Raw genomic sequence first — 20,536 nt, 5'->3', positions numbered from 1 at the left:
TCTTGATTTTACATCTCCACCAGGTGCCAAGCAGGCATACGAATAAAAAGGAAATTCGTTCTTTCTCAAGAACCCACACGTGAGCACGTAGAAAGTTACCAAAAGATAACACAAATAGCCGACATATAAGTGAAGGAGAAAAGCGAGTTAGAAATAATTCCCAGGTCTCCGTATCAATCGGATCAATGATTCCTTCACCAAAATGGGGGACTGCAAGTGAAAAGGGGAGACACAGCAATGAGTAGTTTTGGGAGGATCTTCCACCTGGCATTTGGACCTGCACATCTGGGATGACATTGCTAATTAGAGATTTAGGCAACAGTGGTACAAATGTGTTAGCCGATTCCAAAGAAATGGAAAGGCAAGGAGGCTAATCCTGATGGATACCAAAACTGGAGGTGAAATGCCAGGGACATAAGCAAAAAGGATTTTCTTTCTTCTCCAGACCTCAAGTTCATGCGTGTGTGTACTTGCTACTACCTTAGGAAGAATTTACCCAGGGAATTTGTTGTTGTTGTTGTTGTTGTTAGATGGAAATTGGTAAACCTTGCAGTGCAGACAGGAAGCTAACAATTAAATGCATGTGTACACTCTGCACTGGAGAAACCAGAAATAAGAGCCTAGTTTCCTATATTCATGTTCTTATATTCCACAGACTCATGTCTAATCTGCCAACTATGGAGCCACCAAACACAGCCCACTGGACAGTAATTGTACTCTTTGGAAACCTGGATTCTTTCATATTCCCTGAAGAAGTTATCCATTTCGTTAAATCTTTTACTTCTCAGTTCCAAGTTCACTTTCAGTGGTAGTAGGGAACCTGTCAGAAATGTCTCTTTTTACTAGATCAAGAATAAATAAAAGTGTGGCATGGAAAAATAACCCATCAACCTTAAAACCCCTCCGAGTACCATCTGAGAGCAAGACCCATTTTTTTCTTCCTTACTCTCTTTCTGTGCTCTGATGATATAATCAATATTTCCTGTCCAAAAATGCAATATTCTCCAGTCTTAGAAACCCCTCAAGTCGGCATTTAACGTCAAAGAAAATCATGCTCCATGTGACGGGCGTGTATTTTTCTGCTTCTGTATCTGAAGGCTTCATGAACTTTTAATGAGAAAAGAACTATCTGGGATGTTATCAGTGGCAGAGACGGCAGGTGACAATCGTCTGGAATTTGCATGTAAGAACAGAAAGACCCTGTCACTAATCAATCCATATGGACACCTACTTGAATGTGAGGATTAAAATCGATTCTCCCCCATTCTCTTTTTAAAACAAATAACATTTCTTGTAATAGAGATTAATTCCATTGACCAGCTTGCAACTAATCACTTGATGTCTTCTGGGCACAGTTATGGGTTGGGGACAATGGAAAAAAGGAAGTTAGAGAACACAACCCTTGAGGAGAACTGGTCAAGAGGGAGACACGGGGTGGGCAAGATGACGGAAATTCAAATGAATCTGTGGGATCCCATGCAATTCTTGAAGAAATGTAAAAATGAAACCACTCACACAGACATTTAAAATTGGAAGGTGCTTCAACGTTATCCACCCCAGTGTTTGCCAGAGTTTCTTGAGGCTAACTGGGAAAAAATAAAATAAAATAGGTTTATCATGCACCATATGCTTGCCTATTGACTTTTATTTGTTAACCAGAAGCATAATTATATGACTTTAGAATCTGTACAAATGCTGATTAAAATTGTGAGGTTCTCATATTTTCTTCATACCCCAATTTGAAGACCACTATTGCTAACTACCTTTTCAACTCAGGAGAAAACAATTGTCCAGGCAATGAACTTAAATGAGATGTGCCATCCACCTATTTGAGTGTCTGAACTATGATGAGTTAGATCCCGGCTCTCCTGATTCCTAATATGCTACATTTATTTTCTTACATAATTTGCCTCCACACATTGAACCTTGATCATATGAACAGGTAAAAACAGACATACACACTATGCTCTCTGAGAGGGTCCAGAAGAAGGAAAGATGGAAAAGAGTGTAAATGGAACTCTGTTCATCAAAACCCATTATCCTCTGAAAATTGATCTCCCCGGAAATTATTTACTTACCAACAGGATCACTGTTATTCCCAATAATTATGGAACCCCTCATGCTATTTCCTAACTTTCTTTGCTTGCCAATTAACTTCAACTGATCTTTGGGCTTCTTTGTGGTTTCTCAAAACAGTTCTTTTAACTAGTGTCAAAAAGTGTTGGTTCTAGTTCCTGTTCAAAATTCCATAAATGAGTCCCTGTAGCCAACCCTTTGGGGACCTTGTCCATCCCTAAAACCTCACTGGACAGATGCTGAAAGGCCATCTGTATACAAACATGAGTCAGATACTTCTGTTTTCTCTGATTTCGTTCAGAGTCTCTTACTCATTTCAGGTCCAGATTTTTTAGCATGTTCTACTCCATGTGAACACAAATGTAGGTACTTGATTCCATTCATTACTGCCATAGGCCCCCATAAACACAACTTCAACCCCAAGATCTTACTCATGCAATGCACCAATTGCACTTAATGGTGCTCGTTTATCCAGCAGAGACAGAAACAGAATAATCATGTCTTATTTTTGTCGAGAAAGAACATGAAGAAATGTTTTGCCAGTAGAGAATAGACAGAGTCGATTTTTCATGTGTCTAATTTTTATGAATACTAGGACTAATAAAACATGCAAGGTACTAAAGTACTTATAATAGTGTTTGACAATTAACCATAGAGTTATTCACTGTTTCTCCTAAGTTTTGTATTTAGAAAGTTTATAGTTGATTGATTCAATATGTATTTATTTCCTATCTATAATGGATTCAAATCCAAAGCGTGCTGATAGAACACATCTCCCAGGCACACACCTTTGTCCCCCGTCTCTCTCCTTTTCTCATGGAGAGTTCCCTATTTCTGAACCTGCACCCCCACATTTTTTTTTCTCATCTTTCAAGACTTGAATGCCTCTCTGTCCTTCAGGAAAAATGTCCCTATCCCTCCCACACTTTCCCAAACCAGAAAGAAGAAACTCCCTCTCAGGATTCCCGTGTCCTGTGTGTCTGTGTGTGTGTGTGTGTGTGTGTGTGTGTGTGTGTGTGTGTGTTTAGGTGGTGCTTTTATTTTTATAGGTTCTTTTTGGCTATATATGACAGTAGAATTCATTTTTTTTAAATTTTTATTGTAAACAAATGGGATACATCTTTTTGCTCAGTTTGTACATGAAGTAGAGGCATACCATTTGTAATCATACATTTACATAGGGTAGTAGTTTTTTATTCATTCTGTTATTTTTTCCTTCCCCCAACCCCTCCCACCCCCCATTCTGTGTCATCATCCACTTATCAGCGAGATCACTTGTCCTTTGATTTTTTGAGATTGGCTTATCTCACTTAGCATGATATTCTCCAATTTCATCCATTTGCCTGCAAATGCCATAATTTTATTATTTTTTATGGCTGAGTAATAATTCATTGTATATATATATATATGTATATATATATATATAAGTGTGTGTGTGTGTGTGTGTGTGTGTGTGTGTGTGTGTGTGTGTGTATATATATATATATATATATATATATATATCACAGTTTCTTTATCTATTAATCAACTGAAGGCATCTAGGTTGGTTCCACAGTCTGGCTATTGTGAACTGAGCAGCTATGAACATTGATGTGGCTGTATCTCTGTAGTATGCTGATTTTAAGTCCTTTGGGTATAGGCCAAGGAGTGGGATAGCTGGGTCAAATGGTGTTTCCATTTCAAGTTTTCTAAGGAATCTCCACACTGCCTTCCAGAGTGGCTGCACTAATTTGCAACCCCACCAGCAATGTATGAGTGTACCTTTTTCCCCACATCCATGCCAACACTTACTGTTGCTCCTATTCTTGATAATTGCCATTCTAATTAGGGTGAGATGGAATCTTAGGGTAGTTTTGATTTGCATTTCTCTTATTACTAGAGATGTTGAACAGTTTTTCATATATCTGTTGATTGCTTATACATCTTCTTCTGTGAAGTGTCTGTTCATTTCCTTAGCCCATTTGTTGATTGGGTCATTTGTATTCTTGGTGTAGAGATTTTTGAGTTCTTTATATATTCTGGAAATTAGTGCTCTATCTGAAGTATGAGTGGCAAAGACATTCGCCCACTCTGTAGGCTCTCTCTTCACATTGCTGATAGTTTCCTTTGCTGAGAGAAAGCTTTTTAGTTTGAATCTATCCCAGTTATTGATTCTTGCTTTTATTTCTTGTGCTATGGGAGTCCTGTTAAGGAAGTCTGATCCTAAGCCAACATGTTGAAGGTTCTAACCTACTTTTTCTTCTATAAGATGCAGGGTCTCTGGTCTGATTCCAAGATCCTTGATCCATTTTGAGTTGAGTTTTGTGCAGGGTGAAAGATAGGGGTTTAATTTCATTCTGTTGCATATGGATTTCCAGTTTTCCCAGCACCATTTGTTGAAGAGGCTATATCTTTTCTCCATTGCATACTTTTGGCCCCTTTGTCTAGTATGAAAAAATTGTATTTATTTGGGTTTGTGTCCGTGTCCTCTATTCTGTACCATTGATCTATTTGTCTATTTTGGCACCCATACCATACCGTTTTTGCTACTATTGCTTTGTATATAGTTGAAATTCTGGTATTGTGATACCCCCCTGTTTCACTCTTTCTGCTAAGGATTGCTTCAGCTATTCTAGGTTTCTTATTCTTCCAGATGAATTTCATAATTGCTTGCTCTATTTCTGTAAGTTACGTCATTGGGATTTTAATTGGAATTGCATTGAATCTGTATAGCACTTTTGGTAGTATGGACCTTTTGACAATATTAGTTCTGCCTATCCAAGAACACGGGAGATCTTTCCATCTTGTAAGATTTTCTTTAATTTCTTTCTTTAGTGTTCTGTAGTTCTCATCGTAGAGGTCTTTCCCCTCTTTTGTGAGATTGATTCCCAAGTATTTTATTTTTTTCAAAGCTATTGTGAATGGGCTAGTTTTCCTAACTTCTCCTTCTGAAGATTCATCACTTTTGTATAAAAATGCATTGGATTTATGAGCATTGATCTTGTAACCTGCTAATTTACTGAATTCACTTATGAGTTCTAAAAGTTTTCTGGTTCCTCTAAATATATAATCATGTCATCAGCAAACAGGGATAGTTTGAGTTCTTCTTTTCCTATTTGTATCCCTTTAATTTCTTTGGTTTGTCTAATTGCTCTGGCTAGAGTCTCAAGGACGATGTTGAATAGAAGTGGTGAGAGAGGGCATCCCTGCCTTGTTCCAGTTTTTAGGGGGAATGCTTTCAGCTTTTCACCATTTAGAATGATATTGGCCCTGGGCTTAGCGTAGATGGCCTTTACAATGTTAAGGAATGTTCCCGCTACCCCAATTTTTTCTAGTGTTTTGAGCATGAAGGGATGCTGTATTTTATCAAGTGCTTTTTCTGCATCTATTGAAATAATCATGTGATTCTTAACTTTAAGTCTGTTGATATGGTGAATGACATTTATTGATTTCCGGATGTTGAACCAACCTTGCATCCCTGGGATAAAACCCACTTGATCGTGGTGCACTATCTTTTTAATGTATTTTTGTATGCAGGCAGGCTCAGCGATGGTGATTGACCTCAGCATGGGGGTCAGTAGGGCCCTAGAATTCATTCTGATATAATTATACAAGCACGGAATATATCTTATTCTAATTTGTACCCCATTCTTATGGATATACTCCATGGTGGGGTTTACTATGGTGTATTCATGTAAGTACATAGGAAAATTATTTCCGATCCATTACACTGTCTTTCCTATTCCTATACCCGTTTCCTTCCCTTAATTCACCCTTATCTAATCTGTTGAATATCTGTTCTTCCCCTCTCCCCACTGATTAGCTTCTACACATCAGCAAAAACATTCAACCTTTGGCTTTTTGGGACTGGCTTATTTTACTTAGCATGATAGTCTCCAGATCCATCCACTTACTGGCAAATGTCATAAAATCAGTCTTTTTTATGGCTGAGTAATATTCCATTGTATATGTATATACCACATTTTCTCTAGGTATTCATCTGTCAAAGGGCACCTAATTTGGTTCCATAGCTTAGCTATTGTGAATTGAGCTTCTATAAACATTGATGTAGCTGCATCACTGTAGTATACTGATTTTAAATCCTTTGGGTATATACCAAGGAGTGGGATAGCTGGGTCAAATGGTGGTACCATTCCTAGTTTTTTGAGGAATCTCTATATTGCTTTCCATAGTGTTTGCACCAATTCACAGTCCCACCAGCAATGTGTAAGTGTACCCTTTTCCCCACATCTTCGCCAATATTTATTGTTACTTGTAGTCTTGATAATTGCCATTCTGACTGGAGTGGGTTGAAATGTAAGTTTAGTTTTAATTTGCATTTCTCTAATTGCTAGAGATGTTGAACATTTTTTTTGTGCATTTGTTGACCATTCATATTTCTTATTCTGAGAAGTATGTGTGTCTGGGTTATTGAATGGGTTTGGAGTTGGTTGGTTTGTTTTTGGTGTTAAGTTTTTTAAGTTCTTGTATTTCCTGGACATTAATGCTCTATCTAAGGTGCAGGAAGCAAAGATTTTCTCCCATTCTGTAGGCTCTCTTGATTCACGTTCTTGATTGTTTACTTTGCTGTGAAGAAGTTTTTTAGTTTGATGCCATCCAATTTATTGATCAAAAATTTTACTTCTTGCACTTTAGGAGTCTTGTTCAGGAAGTCAATTGCTACCTGATATACTGAAGGTTGGACCTCTAACATATTCTAGTTTGTGCAGGGTTTCTAGTCCAATTTCTAGATCTTTGATTCACTTAGGGTTGAATTTTGTGCAAGGTGAGAGACAGAGGTCAAATTTAAATTTTCACTTCTATTATGTTTTTATTCTGTTTATTTCAGGTTCATTTTTATGTCTGTTTTCAAACTTCTTGAGGTAAATAGTTCATTTACTATCAAAAATTTTTCTAATACATTACAGGTAAAGCATTTGCTCTGAATAGTCATTTGATTTTTAGCCCATTGGTTTTGATAGGAAATGTAGTATGCTTATTTTTTCATTTTTAAGTAAAATAAAATTTCTAATTTGATTTCTGTTCCACTCTGACTTTATTAAGAATAATTAATTTTAAAATACCCAGCTGATACATTTATTTAGCTAGTTTTTGTTAATTTCTAATCTTATAACCATTTAGTCAAAAGATATAACGATTTTATAACCTCATGATCACAGGATGTGATTTGCTGGCTTTAAAAAAATTTTTTGGAAAAATATATACATGTGTGAACATATACGTGTGTGTGTATATATATATAATCAATTGTATTCCATGTAAGTAATTTCTTTTTCATTCTAATATTGCTGAGTTTAAAAGGAAATAATTAAAGAATAAAAAGAAAATAAAATTTAAAAGGAAAAAATAAAGAAAAAAAATTAAGCCTCTCAAAAGTCCTGGATGATAATCGTTCTCTGAAACTAAAATCAGTTCATAGAACTATGTCAATTCTGGAAAGCCAGGGAAAGAAGAATAGAGAATAAAACACAAGGCTATTACTTTAAAACTTTTTTTTAACATTATCAAAATATACTTATTTGCCAAGGAAAAGGGGTAACAAATACTGGGTTGCTCCTTTGGAGCTGATCTCTAATTGCCCCCAAATGCTAAGGAGACAAGAATAAGGTGAAAGTCCCTTTGGGGACTATGCGAGGCCAAGTCTAAGCCACTGCAGAGCCCTGCCCCTGGAAGGTCGGCCCAGGCCCTGGAAGCAGGGACGTGTCCTGAGAGTGTTCCCACGCAGAGGTGTGGGCTCGCCCCTCTCCTGCAGCAGAATCTGCCTTTTAGAAGGAGAGGCCTGGTGACTTGGTGACTTGGTGACTGGGATGTGTGCTGACGCGGTGGAGCCTCTGGTAGAGTTCTGAAATCTCTCTTGCCTGATAAATATCATCAGGCCTCAGTTGATCCTCCAAAGTGGGTGCAGTGGCACTGAGAGAAGCAAATCTGAACCCCAGGATTAGAAAGCCAGAGAAAGGCAGTCCAGGAGCTCTGAAAGGGAGTGGCCGGGCTGGGATCCAGGCCTCGGAGGACACAGCCTGGCTGCCACTGCTTTCTCTGACCGGGGCCATGAGGCTGGACGAGAAGCCCAGGAAAAAACCAGCAAAAGCAGAAAAAGAGGCTGGATCTGACTGTGGGGACCGCGGTGGAGGGCCAGGGCTGAGCTGCGGCTGACCAGAAGAGCAGGCACACAGGAAAGAGCGAGCCCTTCTCTGCTCCGGGGTGCTAGTCTCCCTGTGGGGCTGCACAATGGCAGAGCCCACCCGCACTGGCCAAAGGGAATGTGGTTCGTACAGCCCCAGCGCCAGAATCAGAGTCAGGAAAAAGGGCGAGTCCCGAGCTCAGACCCTGGCTAGGTGGCTGGCCCAGAGAGCACGGGCCCCATCCTTCCTTTACACACGACTGTCTGGGATCCAGGGCATTTAGGAGAGCCATCGAGGTCCTCACGTAACAGTAGCACTAGTAGTAGCAGAACGGGTGTGTCAGAGCATAATGATGATAGAAATGGACACTCTAGCCAGGCCGGTGGTGCAGCCTGTAATCCCAACGCCTCTGGAGGCTGAGGCAGGAGAATCACAAGTTTGAGGCCAGTCTCAACAACCTAGCAAGAACCTAAGCAACTTAGAAAGGCCCTACAAAACTTGGCCAGACCCTGTCTTGAAATAAAAAATAAAAAGGGTTGGGGATGTGGCTTAGTGCTTAAGGACCTCCGGGTTCAATCCCTGGTACCCCACCTCCCCCCCAAAAAGAACATTCCAAAGATAGAAAACTGTCACCTGTCAATTTGTTTCTGTGGCAGAGAGTTTTATGGATGCAGTAGTCCTCCTTGTCCACAGAGGGTTTGTTTTAAGACCCCCAGTCTATGCCTGAAACCATGATCAGTGCCAAACCCTGTGTATAGAAATCTTTTCCTATGATAAAGTTCAATTCATAAATTAGGAACAGTAAGATATTAACATAACAATAAAGCAGAAGAATGAAAACAATATATTAGACTACAAGTGATTTAACTCTTATGGGTTATTATTTCTAGAATTTTCCATTTAGTTTTTCCAGGCCACAGTTGATTGTGAGTAAATGAAACCACAGAAAGTGAAACTGTAGATAAGGAGGGACTACTGTAATAGAGGTGTTTAGATGAGACATTTCCAAACAGTGTTTGGGCTTATAAGAGTCACACTAATGACAGTAATTTGTGTGATTTAATTAATTACCAAACTATAGCATTGTGATTATGTATGCTAATCCTAAGGGTCAGACCAATTTGGTGGTCCTGTTTTCGTTGTGACACCCAGTGTCTGGTCACATAGGGTTCCCTCCTTGTGGTTGGCTGTTTGCATGACGTGCCCATAGACCTGAGACTCCAGAAGTCTTCGGCTAGGATGTTGCCCAGTACGATTTTTCTGGAGGCAAGGAAAGGAAAATGGAGGTAGCAACTGGGCAAACCTCCTCCAATGACAAGCACGGTCAGCTCAGAGGTGTCATCTCCCTCATCAGATCTTTGACTCCGTCCCTGGGAAATCTGAAATGATGTTTTTCAGATGGTTCGGGATCACCTTTAAAAATTCACAGACAGGCTAATACAGGCAGGAAAGCACAGAGAGTCTGTGGAACGCCGAATCTCTGCTCTGCCACTTCCAAGGTGACCGTGAGGAAACCACTTCAGTGTCTTGCTCGTTCAGTAGGGAAGGAAATGTTCACTTGTCTCCTGGGGAGCCCACCTTGAGCCGGGTGCTGCTCTCGGGATTGGGGACCAGTGAATCCCTCTGTCCTTATTGAGCTCTGTATTGCAGAGTGGGAAGGCAAACAATAAACACAGAAATCGAGAAAATGTTAGGTGGCGATAGATAATATGCAAACAGCAGGAGAGGTGACGAGGGAAAGATGAGGGATCGTTTGCACAGAGTGAACAGGGAAGCTTGCGGCCCCTGAGCAGGGACCTGAAGGAGGAGGGAGGCCGTGGAGGAGCGCCTTCCACTCCTGGACCTGCAGGGCCAGGGCTCTGTGGTGGGACCAACTTGGCGAAGAGAGTGCCAAGCCAGGGTCCTGGCAAGAGATGGGCCCTGCAGTTATGGAGAGCGGGGAAGGGGGCAGGACCAGATCCTGGGAAACCTGCCGAAGATCTGAGCAGGGCACTGGCATGATCTGAATTGGGTTTGAAGAATCACTATTTCCAGATGAAGAATAGACTGGGCAGAACCAGCCTGGGAGGCGGGAGGCGGGAGGTCCAGGTAGGAAGGAGCTGCTCTAATCTAGGCCAAACATGATGTCGGCTTGGAAAAGGAGGCTAAGGGCTCCAGGTGCTGAGAGGTGGCTGAGTTCAGAGTGAATTTCAGAGGACAATTCAACAAAATTGCTGATGCACAGCGAAAGGAGAAGTAAAGGGTGGTCCCACAGCTTTGGCCCGAGCAGCAGGAAGAATGGTCGTGCGGAAGGTCGCGGGAGGAGCCGGTCAGTCGTGGTGAGCCTGTCGTGAAATAATAAAGTTACGTGTAATCACAAAGATGAGATCATGGTGTTGGCCGGTAAATGGATGGAACTGGAGAACATCATGCTAAGTGAAATAGGCCAGTCCCAGAAAACCGAAGGCCCAATGTCCTCTGGGATATGTGGATGCTAACCCACAACAAGGGAGGGAAGAAGAAGTTCATTGCCTTAGGGAAAGGTGAATGAAGGGAAAGGAGCATGGATGGGAATGGAAAAGACAGTGGAATGAACGGGACATGACTTTCCTATGTTCTTATGTGGACACGCAACCAGTGTGACTCCGCATCATGTGCAACCACAAGCACGGGATCCTAATTGGAAAGGGTTGCACCCCATGTATGTGTAATATGTCAAAATACACCCAACTGTCACGTACATCAAAAAACAACAAATAATAAAGAAGATGTAGATGCAGCTAACCCCAGGTCAGCCACCAGTAGGCATTCATCCCTCCTCTACCCTTTGCAACTCTTTCTTTATTTTTTATTTTTTATCTGTTCTTTTTAGTTATACATGATGGCAGAATGTATTTTGACATGTTATACATACATGGAGTGAAACCTCCCATTATGGTTGTACATGATGTGTTACACTGGTCATGTGCTCACATGTGAACATAGGAGAGTGATGTCCGACTCATTCCACGTCTTTCCCATTCCTATCCCTCCTCCCTTTCCCCCGCCACCCCAGTACAGTCTGGTGAACCTCCACCACCCCACCTGTACCTATAGTGCGTCGGCATCTGCATATCAGAGAGAACATTCTCCTCTGGTTTTGGGGGAGTGGCTTATCCCATTCCTATTCTCAGATCTCAGAACAAAGTTATTCACCCACCCAGCAAACCTGCCTTGTGTTCTCTACCTCTGCACAGATCAATATGTAGTCAAAACAGTTCCACGGCAGTGAGAAGGTCAGCAACCCTCATCTGGAAGACTTCGAACACACTTGACAAAGATAGATCAATTACATTTGAAAACAAAGAGAAACCTTTGCTATCAAAACAGGGCACATGGTAATCCTCCTAGTCCCTTGAAATATTTAAAGTGCTTCAGTACCCCCAAAGTTTCCCAAGTATTCTTTAATAGAAATTCTGTGAAGAGGGAAATATAATATTTTATAAGATTTTTTTCCTTAGAATTTATGAAGAGATGCTAAGAAACTGAAAAGTTACCCCCCAAAAAAATCTCTAGGAATGTTTACTGAATATGTATTTCCTACTTGTTTTTATTCTTCGGTCTAAAATTTGGAAGCCTGGTATTAGGAGGAAATAAGTAATGTAAATGTCTATGTGTTTGTATTATGTAAATGCGTCTTAGCAATACATTATGCAGTTCTGACTTGAAAAATAACCAACATGGAAATAAACGCATACAGTTTACATAGAAAAAAGATAAGCTCAGTTCTTGAAAATTCTTTATCGCGGACTCATTTGAAATGTCAGTATTCACTTCACATATCTCTGTACTCTTAAGAATCATCAGCATTTAATTTATGAGTGTTTTTAGATGGGAAGATTCTGCTGCTTAAAATTCAATTCAATCCCCTTGGTCTGAGTTGAGGAATACTTGTTCCCTGCGCTTTTCCAAAACCCTCTTCCAGGCCCAATTTCCCATAATTAATCTAATCTTTCATCCAGAAAGGACCGTGGCTCCCACACTCCCCCCTCCTCCCTGCACACCAGCCCAGGGGCAAAAAACAGAGAGAGTAACAATTCTGGGGACAAACCACATATACGTCTTGTCACTGCCATCCCTCTGCACCCAACAACTACCCAGTGCACACGTGTCTTCGTAGAGTATTAAAAGCTGGGCAGAATGTGATTTAAGAAATGGACGCTGCAGCCAGCCAGGAGCAGCTGATGGCCCACTCTGCTGGAAGCACATAAGAACCCCTGGCTTACTTTCAAGGAGTGTGGGTCTTGGGTGTGTGTTCACTAGATTACTCAGCTACGGAGAGGCAGAGCGCCCAGCTTTGCCAAAGAGGGAAAGGAGCGCACAGGCCTTCTCTCTTGCTTGACAAGTGAGAACATTGGTGGAAGCAACAAAACACTTGTCGATGTCTTAGGCTTGTGACTCATGGCTTTTAATACTAAATTATAGCATGACAGGACTCCTTTCAGGCTCCCTAAGGTACACAGTGGAAAGCAAATGTCTGAGAAAAGATGCCAATATTTAATATAAAATTCAGCAACGTAATTGGCTCCGGCTACACGCAGCCAGAGTTGACTCTATTGTCTTTTGTTCCTGTGTTTCCAGGATAGCTTTCCAACTCATGACCAGGGAGTCCTTTATCTCCAGGGGGAATCTGCTTTTCATTTTGTTAGGAATACTCTTAGTGTCTTCCTTTATGTGTAAGTCTGCAAGACTCATGTTTAAAGCTGGTAGCAAGATGGACCTAGATTTCATTATTGTGATGATTTTATTAAGGGTTTTTAACTCTACTGGCACCAAGTCCGTCCTTCGGCTGGGAGGGCCCTACCTTCTGACTTAGATGGGAAAGAAGATTAATTCTGACTGGTCTGTTTTTGAATTTCAGGGATAGTCGCTGTGCTCTTCTGTGGAGTCACACAGGCACACTACACCTACAACAATCTGTCATCGGATTCCAAAGTGAGGACTAAACAGGTAAAAGAAAAAGCTCACTACAGGCCTCGCTCCTTTCTCGGTGTAACGGTTATGTAGCACTCTGGCAGTGCATTCGGAAAGAATTTCATTAGTAAAGAAGAAAGTACGCTTAAGGCTTCATTATGGGCTGGATATTTATAGATTTTTTTTTTCCCCTCCAGGATAACCATTAACAATTCTCTTGGTAAGCAAAAAATATAGTTATAATAGTTTCTCCTCCTGAGAGATGTGGAACACAGACTGTCAGTCTCGAAGATGAAAGACCTACTGTCAGTAATAATTCAGTCACTTACATCTAAAAGCATTATAAAGCATGTGAGATTGGGTAGTTAGAGGGAGAGGAGGAGAGGGGGAATGTGGAAGTGATGTTTGGTCTTTAATTGAGTGCTTTTGCTTCCAAGCAAATTCAACTGCCAGTTGTCTCACCAGCAGAATGTATCTCCCTTATTCTGAGAACACATCTGTTTGGATATTTGCATGTGAGCTTACATAGATTCCTTCCATAAACATTATTTACACAGCCACTTTGTGCCAAGCACTCTGCTGGGTACCAGGAATACAAAGATAGTATATGGCTGCCTTCAAGAAGTTCCTCAGGTCTATTGATAAGGATGAAGATGTGTAATGAACAAGAATCCAGTGTAAGTACTGGGGTGGAAAACATTTGTCTTGAGTGTGTGGGAACATTTGGTCGGGCATCTTCCCGTAGTTAGGACTGGAAAACCAGGATAAATATGCCAGAGATAATGCCCAACCTGGAGCAAGAAATGCAAATTGAATTTCTGAGATGAAGATTTGGGGCCCAGCAGGGGTGAAAGGTAGCAAGAAGGACATTTGAGGCCGAGGGATCAGCAGGGACAAAATCTCTTAAGCAATTGCCTGAAACTGAAAATAATTCAGTGTGACTGGCGCCTGGGGTAAGGCTAAAGTCAGGGGGATCCAAGAGGAGAGACGTAGATAGAACCACAGGCCAGCTTATGAAAGGACTTACATACTTTAGGAAGAAATTTAGACTTTATCCTACAGATAATAGGGAGTAGCTTAAACAACAGGAATTCATGATGTCTCACACTTCTGGAATTCAAAAGACTAAAATGAAGGTGTTGGCAGGATTAGTTCCTTCTAAGGATGTGATGGAAAACCTGCACTATGTCTCCATCTTGACTTCTGGTGGTTTTCTGGCCACCTTTGATGTTCCTTGTATTATAAACACATCATTTCTAATGTTGACCTTCTTGTTTACATGGCATTCTCCCTGGATGTATGACTCCAAATTTTCCATTTTTATAAGAATACCAGTCATGTTAAGGTAGGGGCCCATCCTACTCCAATATGACTTCATCTGAACTAATTACATTTGTAATTACCTTACTTTGAAATGAGGTCACATTCTGAGGTTCTGAGTGTTTATATTTCAACATATGAATTTGGGGGAGCAGAATTCAGCCCAAACAGAATAACTTTAGGATGACTGGACATATCACTAGACATATCACTCTGGAAGACATGAGGAACACGGATCAAAGGCACTTGTATCAGTTAGCATTTGCTGAGTAACAAACAATCATACATCAGTGGCATCCAACATTAAACATTTATTTATCACCCACAAGACTCAGACATTTTGACCAGGGTTGGACTTAGTGGCTCTCTTCTATCAACTGAACTTATTTGTATGTCTGTGGGTTTGTCAGAGGCTGTATCCTAAGGTAAGCTTGACTAAGGCAACTTTGTCATGTACCTGTCATTCTTCTTCTGGCAGAAGAATATGCTCCAGCATTGAAACAGTTCATTTCAATCATTTTCCTGCATGACATCTCTTAAACATCCTATTGGCCAGAGAAAATCATATGGCTGAGTCCAAAGTCGAGAGGCCAAGCAGATTCCCAGTCCACACTGGAAGGTCACTGAAAAGTCGCATGGCATAGAGTATGGATATAGCATGCTATGGTGTGGATTTTAGGTCCCCCTACAGCCCCTGTGTTAATGCAGGACTATTCAGAGGGGACATGATTGAACTGTTAGAGCTGTGACCTAATCAGTCCAACCTGGTTTGAATGGACAACTGGGTGGTAACTATAGACAGGTGGGGCATGACTGGAGGAGCTGAGTCCCCGGAAGTGTGCCCTGGAAGGGTGCATCTTGTCTGTGGTCCCCTTCTCCCTTTCTTTGCTTCCTGGCTGCCATGAATGGAGCAGTGCTTCCCCACTGTGCCCTTCCACCATGATGTCCTGACTCACCTTGGGTCCAGAGCAATGGATTCAGCCACCTATGGACTGAGACTTCTGAAGCTGTGAGCACCAAATAAACTTATCCTCCTCTAAGTTGCTCTGGTCAGGTATTATGGTTATAGAAATGAGCGACTTACTAACACATAAGGAATGAAGAAGAACTGGACTGAATGACTTCCCCCAAAATGAAGGCAGATAATCTACTTTAATAAACCTGATGATGCTGAGACTTGTGATATAATACTTGGGCAGAAGGAGTGGAGAAAGCAAAGGAATGTCCAAGAAAAACCTGCGATTGGCCAGGAGTTCCCCAGGTGTTGACTTAAAGCTCTCCAGAACGTTTCTTCTCATCCCCAACTGTCATGTCCCAAGCTCAGTTGGTCCTGATTCCGCCTATACCAGCTAAGGGACTCTACTAGGCCACTTGTCCTCTCTGCCTATCAGCTCAATTGCATCAGAGCAATCACAAAATGTATTTACCAAAATCTGGAGGTAAATTTGGAGGGCCTCTAAGTAAAACAAAAGTAAATAAGCCAAAAAAATCTGACACCAAATCCAAGAAACTTCCACTGCATAGTCTTCAAGGACCCTTTGAATTATGAAGACTGCTGGCATCCTCTAGGGCTTAAAGGGTTGGTTTTCCTGGACTTTTCTTATCCTCTGAGCATTTGTATGCTGGGAAGCTGATCCCTGTTTAGGGACTTGCACTTTTAAGTCATGCTATCGAGACTGTTCAGCAGAACTTCAAAGATAACTCGTCTCATGGCAAGATAGCAGCCCAGCACCTCGGGGAGACCAAGCCCGAATCAGTGCCCTCCAGCCTTCTGTTCTCCCTCTGAATGTCTTGACAAGTGCCCCTGATGGGCTGCCAGGGCCATTTCATAGCACTCTCCTTCAAGGAAGGAGACTTTTACAAGTTCATTCTTTAGCATCTAGATAACTGCATAGCCCTGTCCCGTCCCCCCGCCACACTACCTTCTTTCCTGGATGTCTGGATCATCTCAGGACTTAACAAATGCTAATTCCTTCCTACTCCCTTCTCATGCCTTTCCTCACTTCTTTCCTTTCTATCAGGATCTGTCATCTCCTATTTATTTGTTCTCTCATAATACATGCATATGTAGCACATGCACATATTTATATATACATGCACATCTATGCATACTTATGCCCACGAATCCCCTGCATTCTAGTATATAGACTCCAAGATCAGATGAGCTCGGAGTTCCTCGGCTCCATCTGCACTGAGGTAGCAAGCAAGGTTCAAACTCCATGTGGGAAACCAATTTCAAGTTGTGGGGTCATGGCGAGGCTTGTGGTATGGAGATGCCGTCTGAAACCGGGGGAGGTCTGGAAGGATATGTGACATCATCACATAGGTGCAGGACACAGTACCTCTGCCTGCATCTTCCCCTGCCATTAGGAGTGGTCACACAGCCTCTTTGCTTCTGTTCCCAGGACTGTTTAATAGAAGAATAGGAAGTTCCTTAGTGAAGTCTAGGAAAACCCATGGAAATCAACTTTGTGTGATAAAATCCAAAGGTGATATCATTTATGAAGAAATTTTATTCATCAACTTTGTCTATACCAGCTAATCAAATAACTACCTGGATATAAAGGTTTTTGAGAATTGTGTGTTTTTCATAGCTTCAAGAATTAGATGGGCTTTTAAAAAATTACTTTTTCACTTTAAGAGGTTTTGTAAATGATCATTATCCTGTGAAGGTAGGTGAACTAATTTTTGCCTGAAAAAAAGCATTGTACACTGCTGTGTGAGACCAGGGAGCCTAATGGAGACCCTGGGGTCGTTACCTGCCATAAGGACCTGCCCTTCGGAGGCAAAGTGTCCTATTAAAGAGGGTGTGGACATGAGCAGCAATCCCTTTCTGTGACTCGGAGCGGTCGGTGCATTAGTGTGCGCACACTCAGTCCTGGGGACAGACAGATCCTGCAAGCCCTGCCTCTCGCCTGGGAAACTGCATGCTGCTGAGGATGTTCAAGGTGGACATCAAACGTAGCAGTCTGAAGCAGCAGGTCTCACCCTGAGCCATCCAGGAGATTGGGTGCAGACCCAAAAGACCTACTCACACAAGTCCCAGCTGCTCCCACCCACTTCTCTTCTCCTCACCCCCCCAGGGCAGGCCACTAGTGGGTTACCTGGGCCCAACTCCAGGTGTCTCCAGCCACTGTCTTTACCTTGCCTGAGACCGATGTGCAAAACCACACACTTCTACACCGTCCCTCTTAACTAGAAATACTCCTTTGCTTTTCACAATTCCTGATTAAAAATTATTTCCAACAGATACACATGGGTATAGGGTATGAACGTGAATAACTAACACTTATTGTTCATTAACATGTACAAAGTACTGATCTCATTTGCTTTCTTCCTACCTTTCTACCGAAGAGGTGGCTCTTCTTATTACCACTAATTACCTTCGTTCTTTTCGCTAATATTTTCTGAGAGCCTACTTTGTGCCAGCCACTGCTCAAGATGTTGGATATGCAACAGTGAACAAAAAGGAGATTCCAGTAGGAGAGTGTTATAGGGATGGAAATAAATTAGCAAACTCTGTAGTGTGCTTCTAGTAAGTTACCACGCCCAACTTACTAGGGGATGGAGATAGGACTGCTGATATGGGGAGGCAGGGTGGTCATCTTAGATAGGGTGGCCAGGGAAGGCCTCAGGGAGAAGGCAGTAACTGCAGGAAGTGAAAGAGGGAGTCGGGTGGACATTTGGAGTGGAACCATCCAGAAATTGGGAAGAACAGATAGCAAAGATCCCAAAAGCAAGGAGATGGATGTGTCTGCAGCAGAGTGAACCAGAGGAGAGAGCAGCAGAGACAACATCAAAACAGGGAAGGGTCACAGGGCCCAAATAACCTGGGAACGCTGGAAACTGTTGAGAACAGGCATGCACAAGATGTGATTTAAGATTTGAAAGAGTAGAGGTGCCATTATCAGGATTCAGTGCAGCTGTGGATTAGCCAGTTGACATGGAATGCTGCAGGCCCTTGCGTTACACGCATGGCCCCCAGGGTGGCACAATAGCAGGAGGTGGTGAAATCTTTGAGAGGTGGGGCCTAGTGCACACTCATTAGGCCAGTGGGGACGTAGCCGTAGAGAGCACTGTGGGACCCTGGCCCCCTCCTCTTTCTCTGTTGCTTCCTGGCCGTAAGGTGAGTGATTTTGCTCCACTGCACACTCCTGCTACGATGTGCTGCCTCACCCAGGTCCCAAGCTACGTGGCCAATCAGTCATGGGCTGGACCATCCAAAACTGGGAGCCACCATAAACTTTTTCACTTTATAACTCAAGTATTTCAATTGTTTTGTCATAGTTACAGAAAGCTGACTAGTACCAGGTCTTGAGGAGAGTGATAGAGGAGAAGTCCAAACACCCATCCCAGAGGTACTCAACTGTTAAGAGGTCAGAAACCAGCAAAGGAGAAATCATGGTCAGTAAGGGAAAGAAAAGCCAGGAAAGTATGGTGTCCTAGAAGTCAAAGGAAGAGTGTATCTCAAGAAAGTCTGATAGATTTTGCTAAGTGCTGCCAAGTATCAAGAAAGATGAAGAACGTGAGTTGTTGATGATAACTCATGCTGTGAAAGCCATGTTGGTGGAGGGCAGGGGAAAGCCTGATCATTCCAGAAAGAATTGGAGCAAAGAGGTTGGAAACACTGTGTCAGACAAGTCTTTCAAAGGTATTTTTCTGTAAAGAAAAACAAAGAGGGTCAAAGAAAATATCTTTTTATTTTTAAAGTGGGAAAAATAACAGTACTTTTGCATGCTGATGCAGATGATATAAAGGAAAGATAATGTCTTAGAGCATTCACCGAATCTTATAAGGGCAGACTTCAAACTCAGATTTTATAATTTTATGGATCAAATTCTTTTGCCTCTTATTAATTACTCTTTGATCAGTAGATGGATCATAGTAATTTGTGAAGCTCAACTTCATTTCATCAATAAGCCTTGAGTGGATGGGTGAATGAATGAATGAATGAATGTTGGGCTACCTTTAGCACACTTTCACTGAATTCAGATAGTCGTTTGTCCTATATTTGATCCCCTCATCTTTGGAAATCTACCAATTTCTGTGCATCTTAATTTTTAACTAAAATCCAAGTTGGGTTAGACATTTATGCTTTTATGCACTTGCTTTTGAAAAATCAGATTCTTTGTCTAGCATTTATGGGCAAACAATGACGTCTTCTCTATAGAAGGCTCTTTCCAGATGCTTATGTTATTTCCTTCCCCCCACCCCAGTTGATATTTTTAGTTTTTATCACCATCAAATGGAAAAGCAGCAATGCAAATCCAAATTTAAATTTCCAATAAAAAATAAGACAATGGAAGCCAAACTGGATGTGCTGTGCATGACTTTGTAAGAAAATTCAAGAAAAGAACTTGGATGTGGGAGGGACAAGACGACATGGTAGAAAGGGCACTTGGCAGAGAGTCCAGAAAACTGAGTCTCACCCCCCCACCTCTCCTATTAATGGCAGGGCATTGGATAATTAATTTAACACACGTGAGCTTCACTTTTCTCATCTGCAAAGTGATTTATTGAACTGAAGGACTGAATTTTAAAGATCTTTCTCTAGACCTAATAGTCTATGACTGAACATAAGGCATGCAATATACATCTAGTTCTTCCTCCTCCTAGATTAAGGTTGGGCAGTGATATACAATACGGGGTCAGGGTTTGCCATTGCTCTTGAAGCCACATCACTGGGTAGACCAATTTAACAAGTTGTCATATTAGACCTACGGATGAGGCATTCCAACATCCAAATCCTCGGTTCATACTGGGGTGAAATTTTTCATGCTGGTAACTAGATGGTTCCTCTTGGAAAAATTCTCAACTCCTGAGTGAGTGGTTGCAATGGCTTTTTCTAAGATTGCCAGCTCCATGGATCGAGAAAACAAACCTCAGACTGCCAGCACTCAGCCTCTCAGGGTGTGACTGAAGGGCTTTCCAGTTTTCCAATTCTAGCATGGACCGAGAGTGTACCAAGCTCCATGCAGTGATGGTGTGGCAGGCATCATGCCAGAAGCCAGGGGAACAGAGGCAAAGAAGACAGAGTTCTGCCTCTTAGTAGGTCATAATATACCAGGAGGACACGCACACACACA

The 20,536-nt window shown here is 41.8% G+C and overlaps 1 protein-coding gene across 3 annotated transcripts in view; it reads left to right on the top strand.

Annotated features, from left to right (window-relative positions):
- SLC9A9 (solute carrier family 9 member A9) overlaps window positions 1-20,536 on the top strand; it is a 531,610-nt gene that overhangs the window by 257,087 nt on the left and 253,987 nt on the right. For all 3 annotated transcript variants that reach the window (XM_079101085.1, XM_079101084.1, XM_079101086.1), the window contains exon 9: window positions 13,078-13,166. In XM_079101085.1, the coding sequence (XP_078957211.1) occupies window positions 13,078-13,166 (89 nt within the window). The remainder of the gene's footprint in view (window positions 1-13,077; window positions 13,167-20,536) is intronic.

This window comes from Sciurus vulgaris (genome assembly GCF_902686455.1).
Source record: "Sciurus vulgaris genome assembly, chromosome: 10".
Classification (NCBI taxonomy): Eukaryota; Metazoa; Chordata; class Mammalia; order Rodentia; family Sciuridae; genus Sciurus; species Sciurus vulgaris.
Note: the sequence above shows the minus strand (reverse complement) of the source record. Positions and strands in the feature narration are given on the sequence as shown.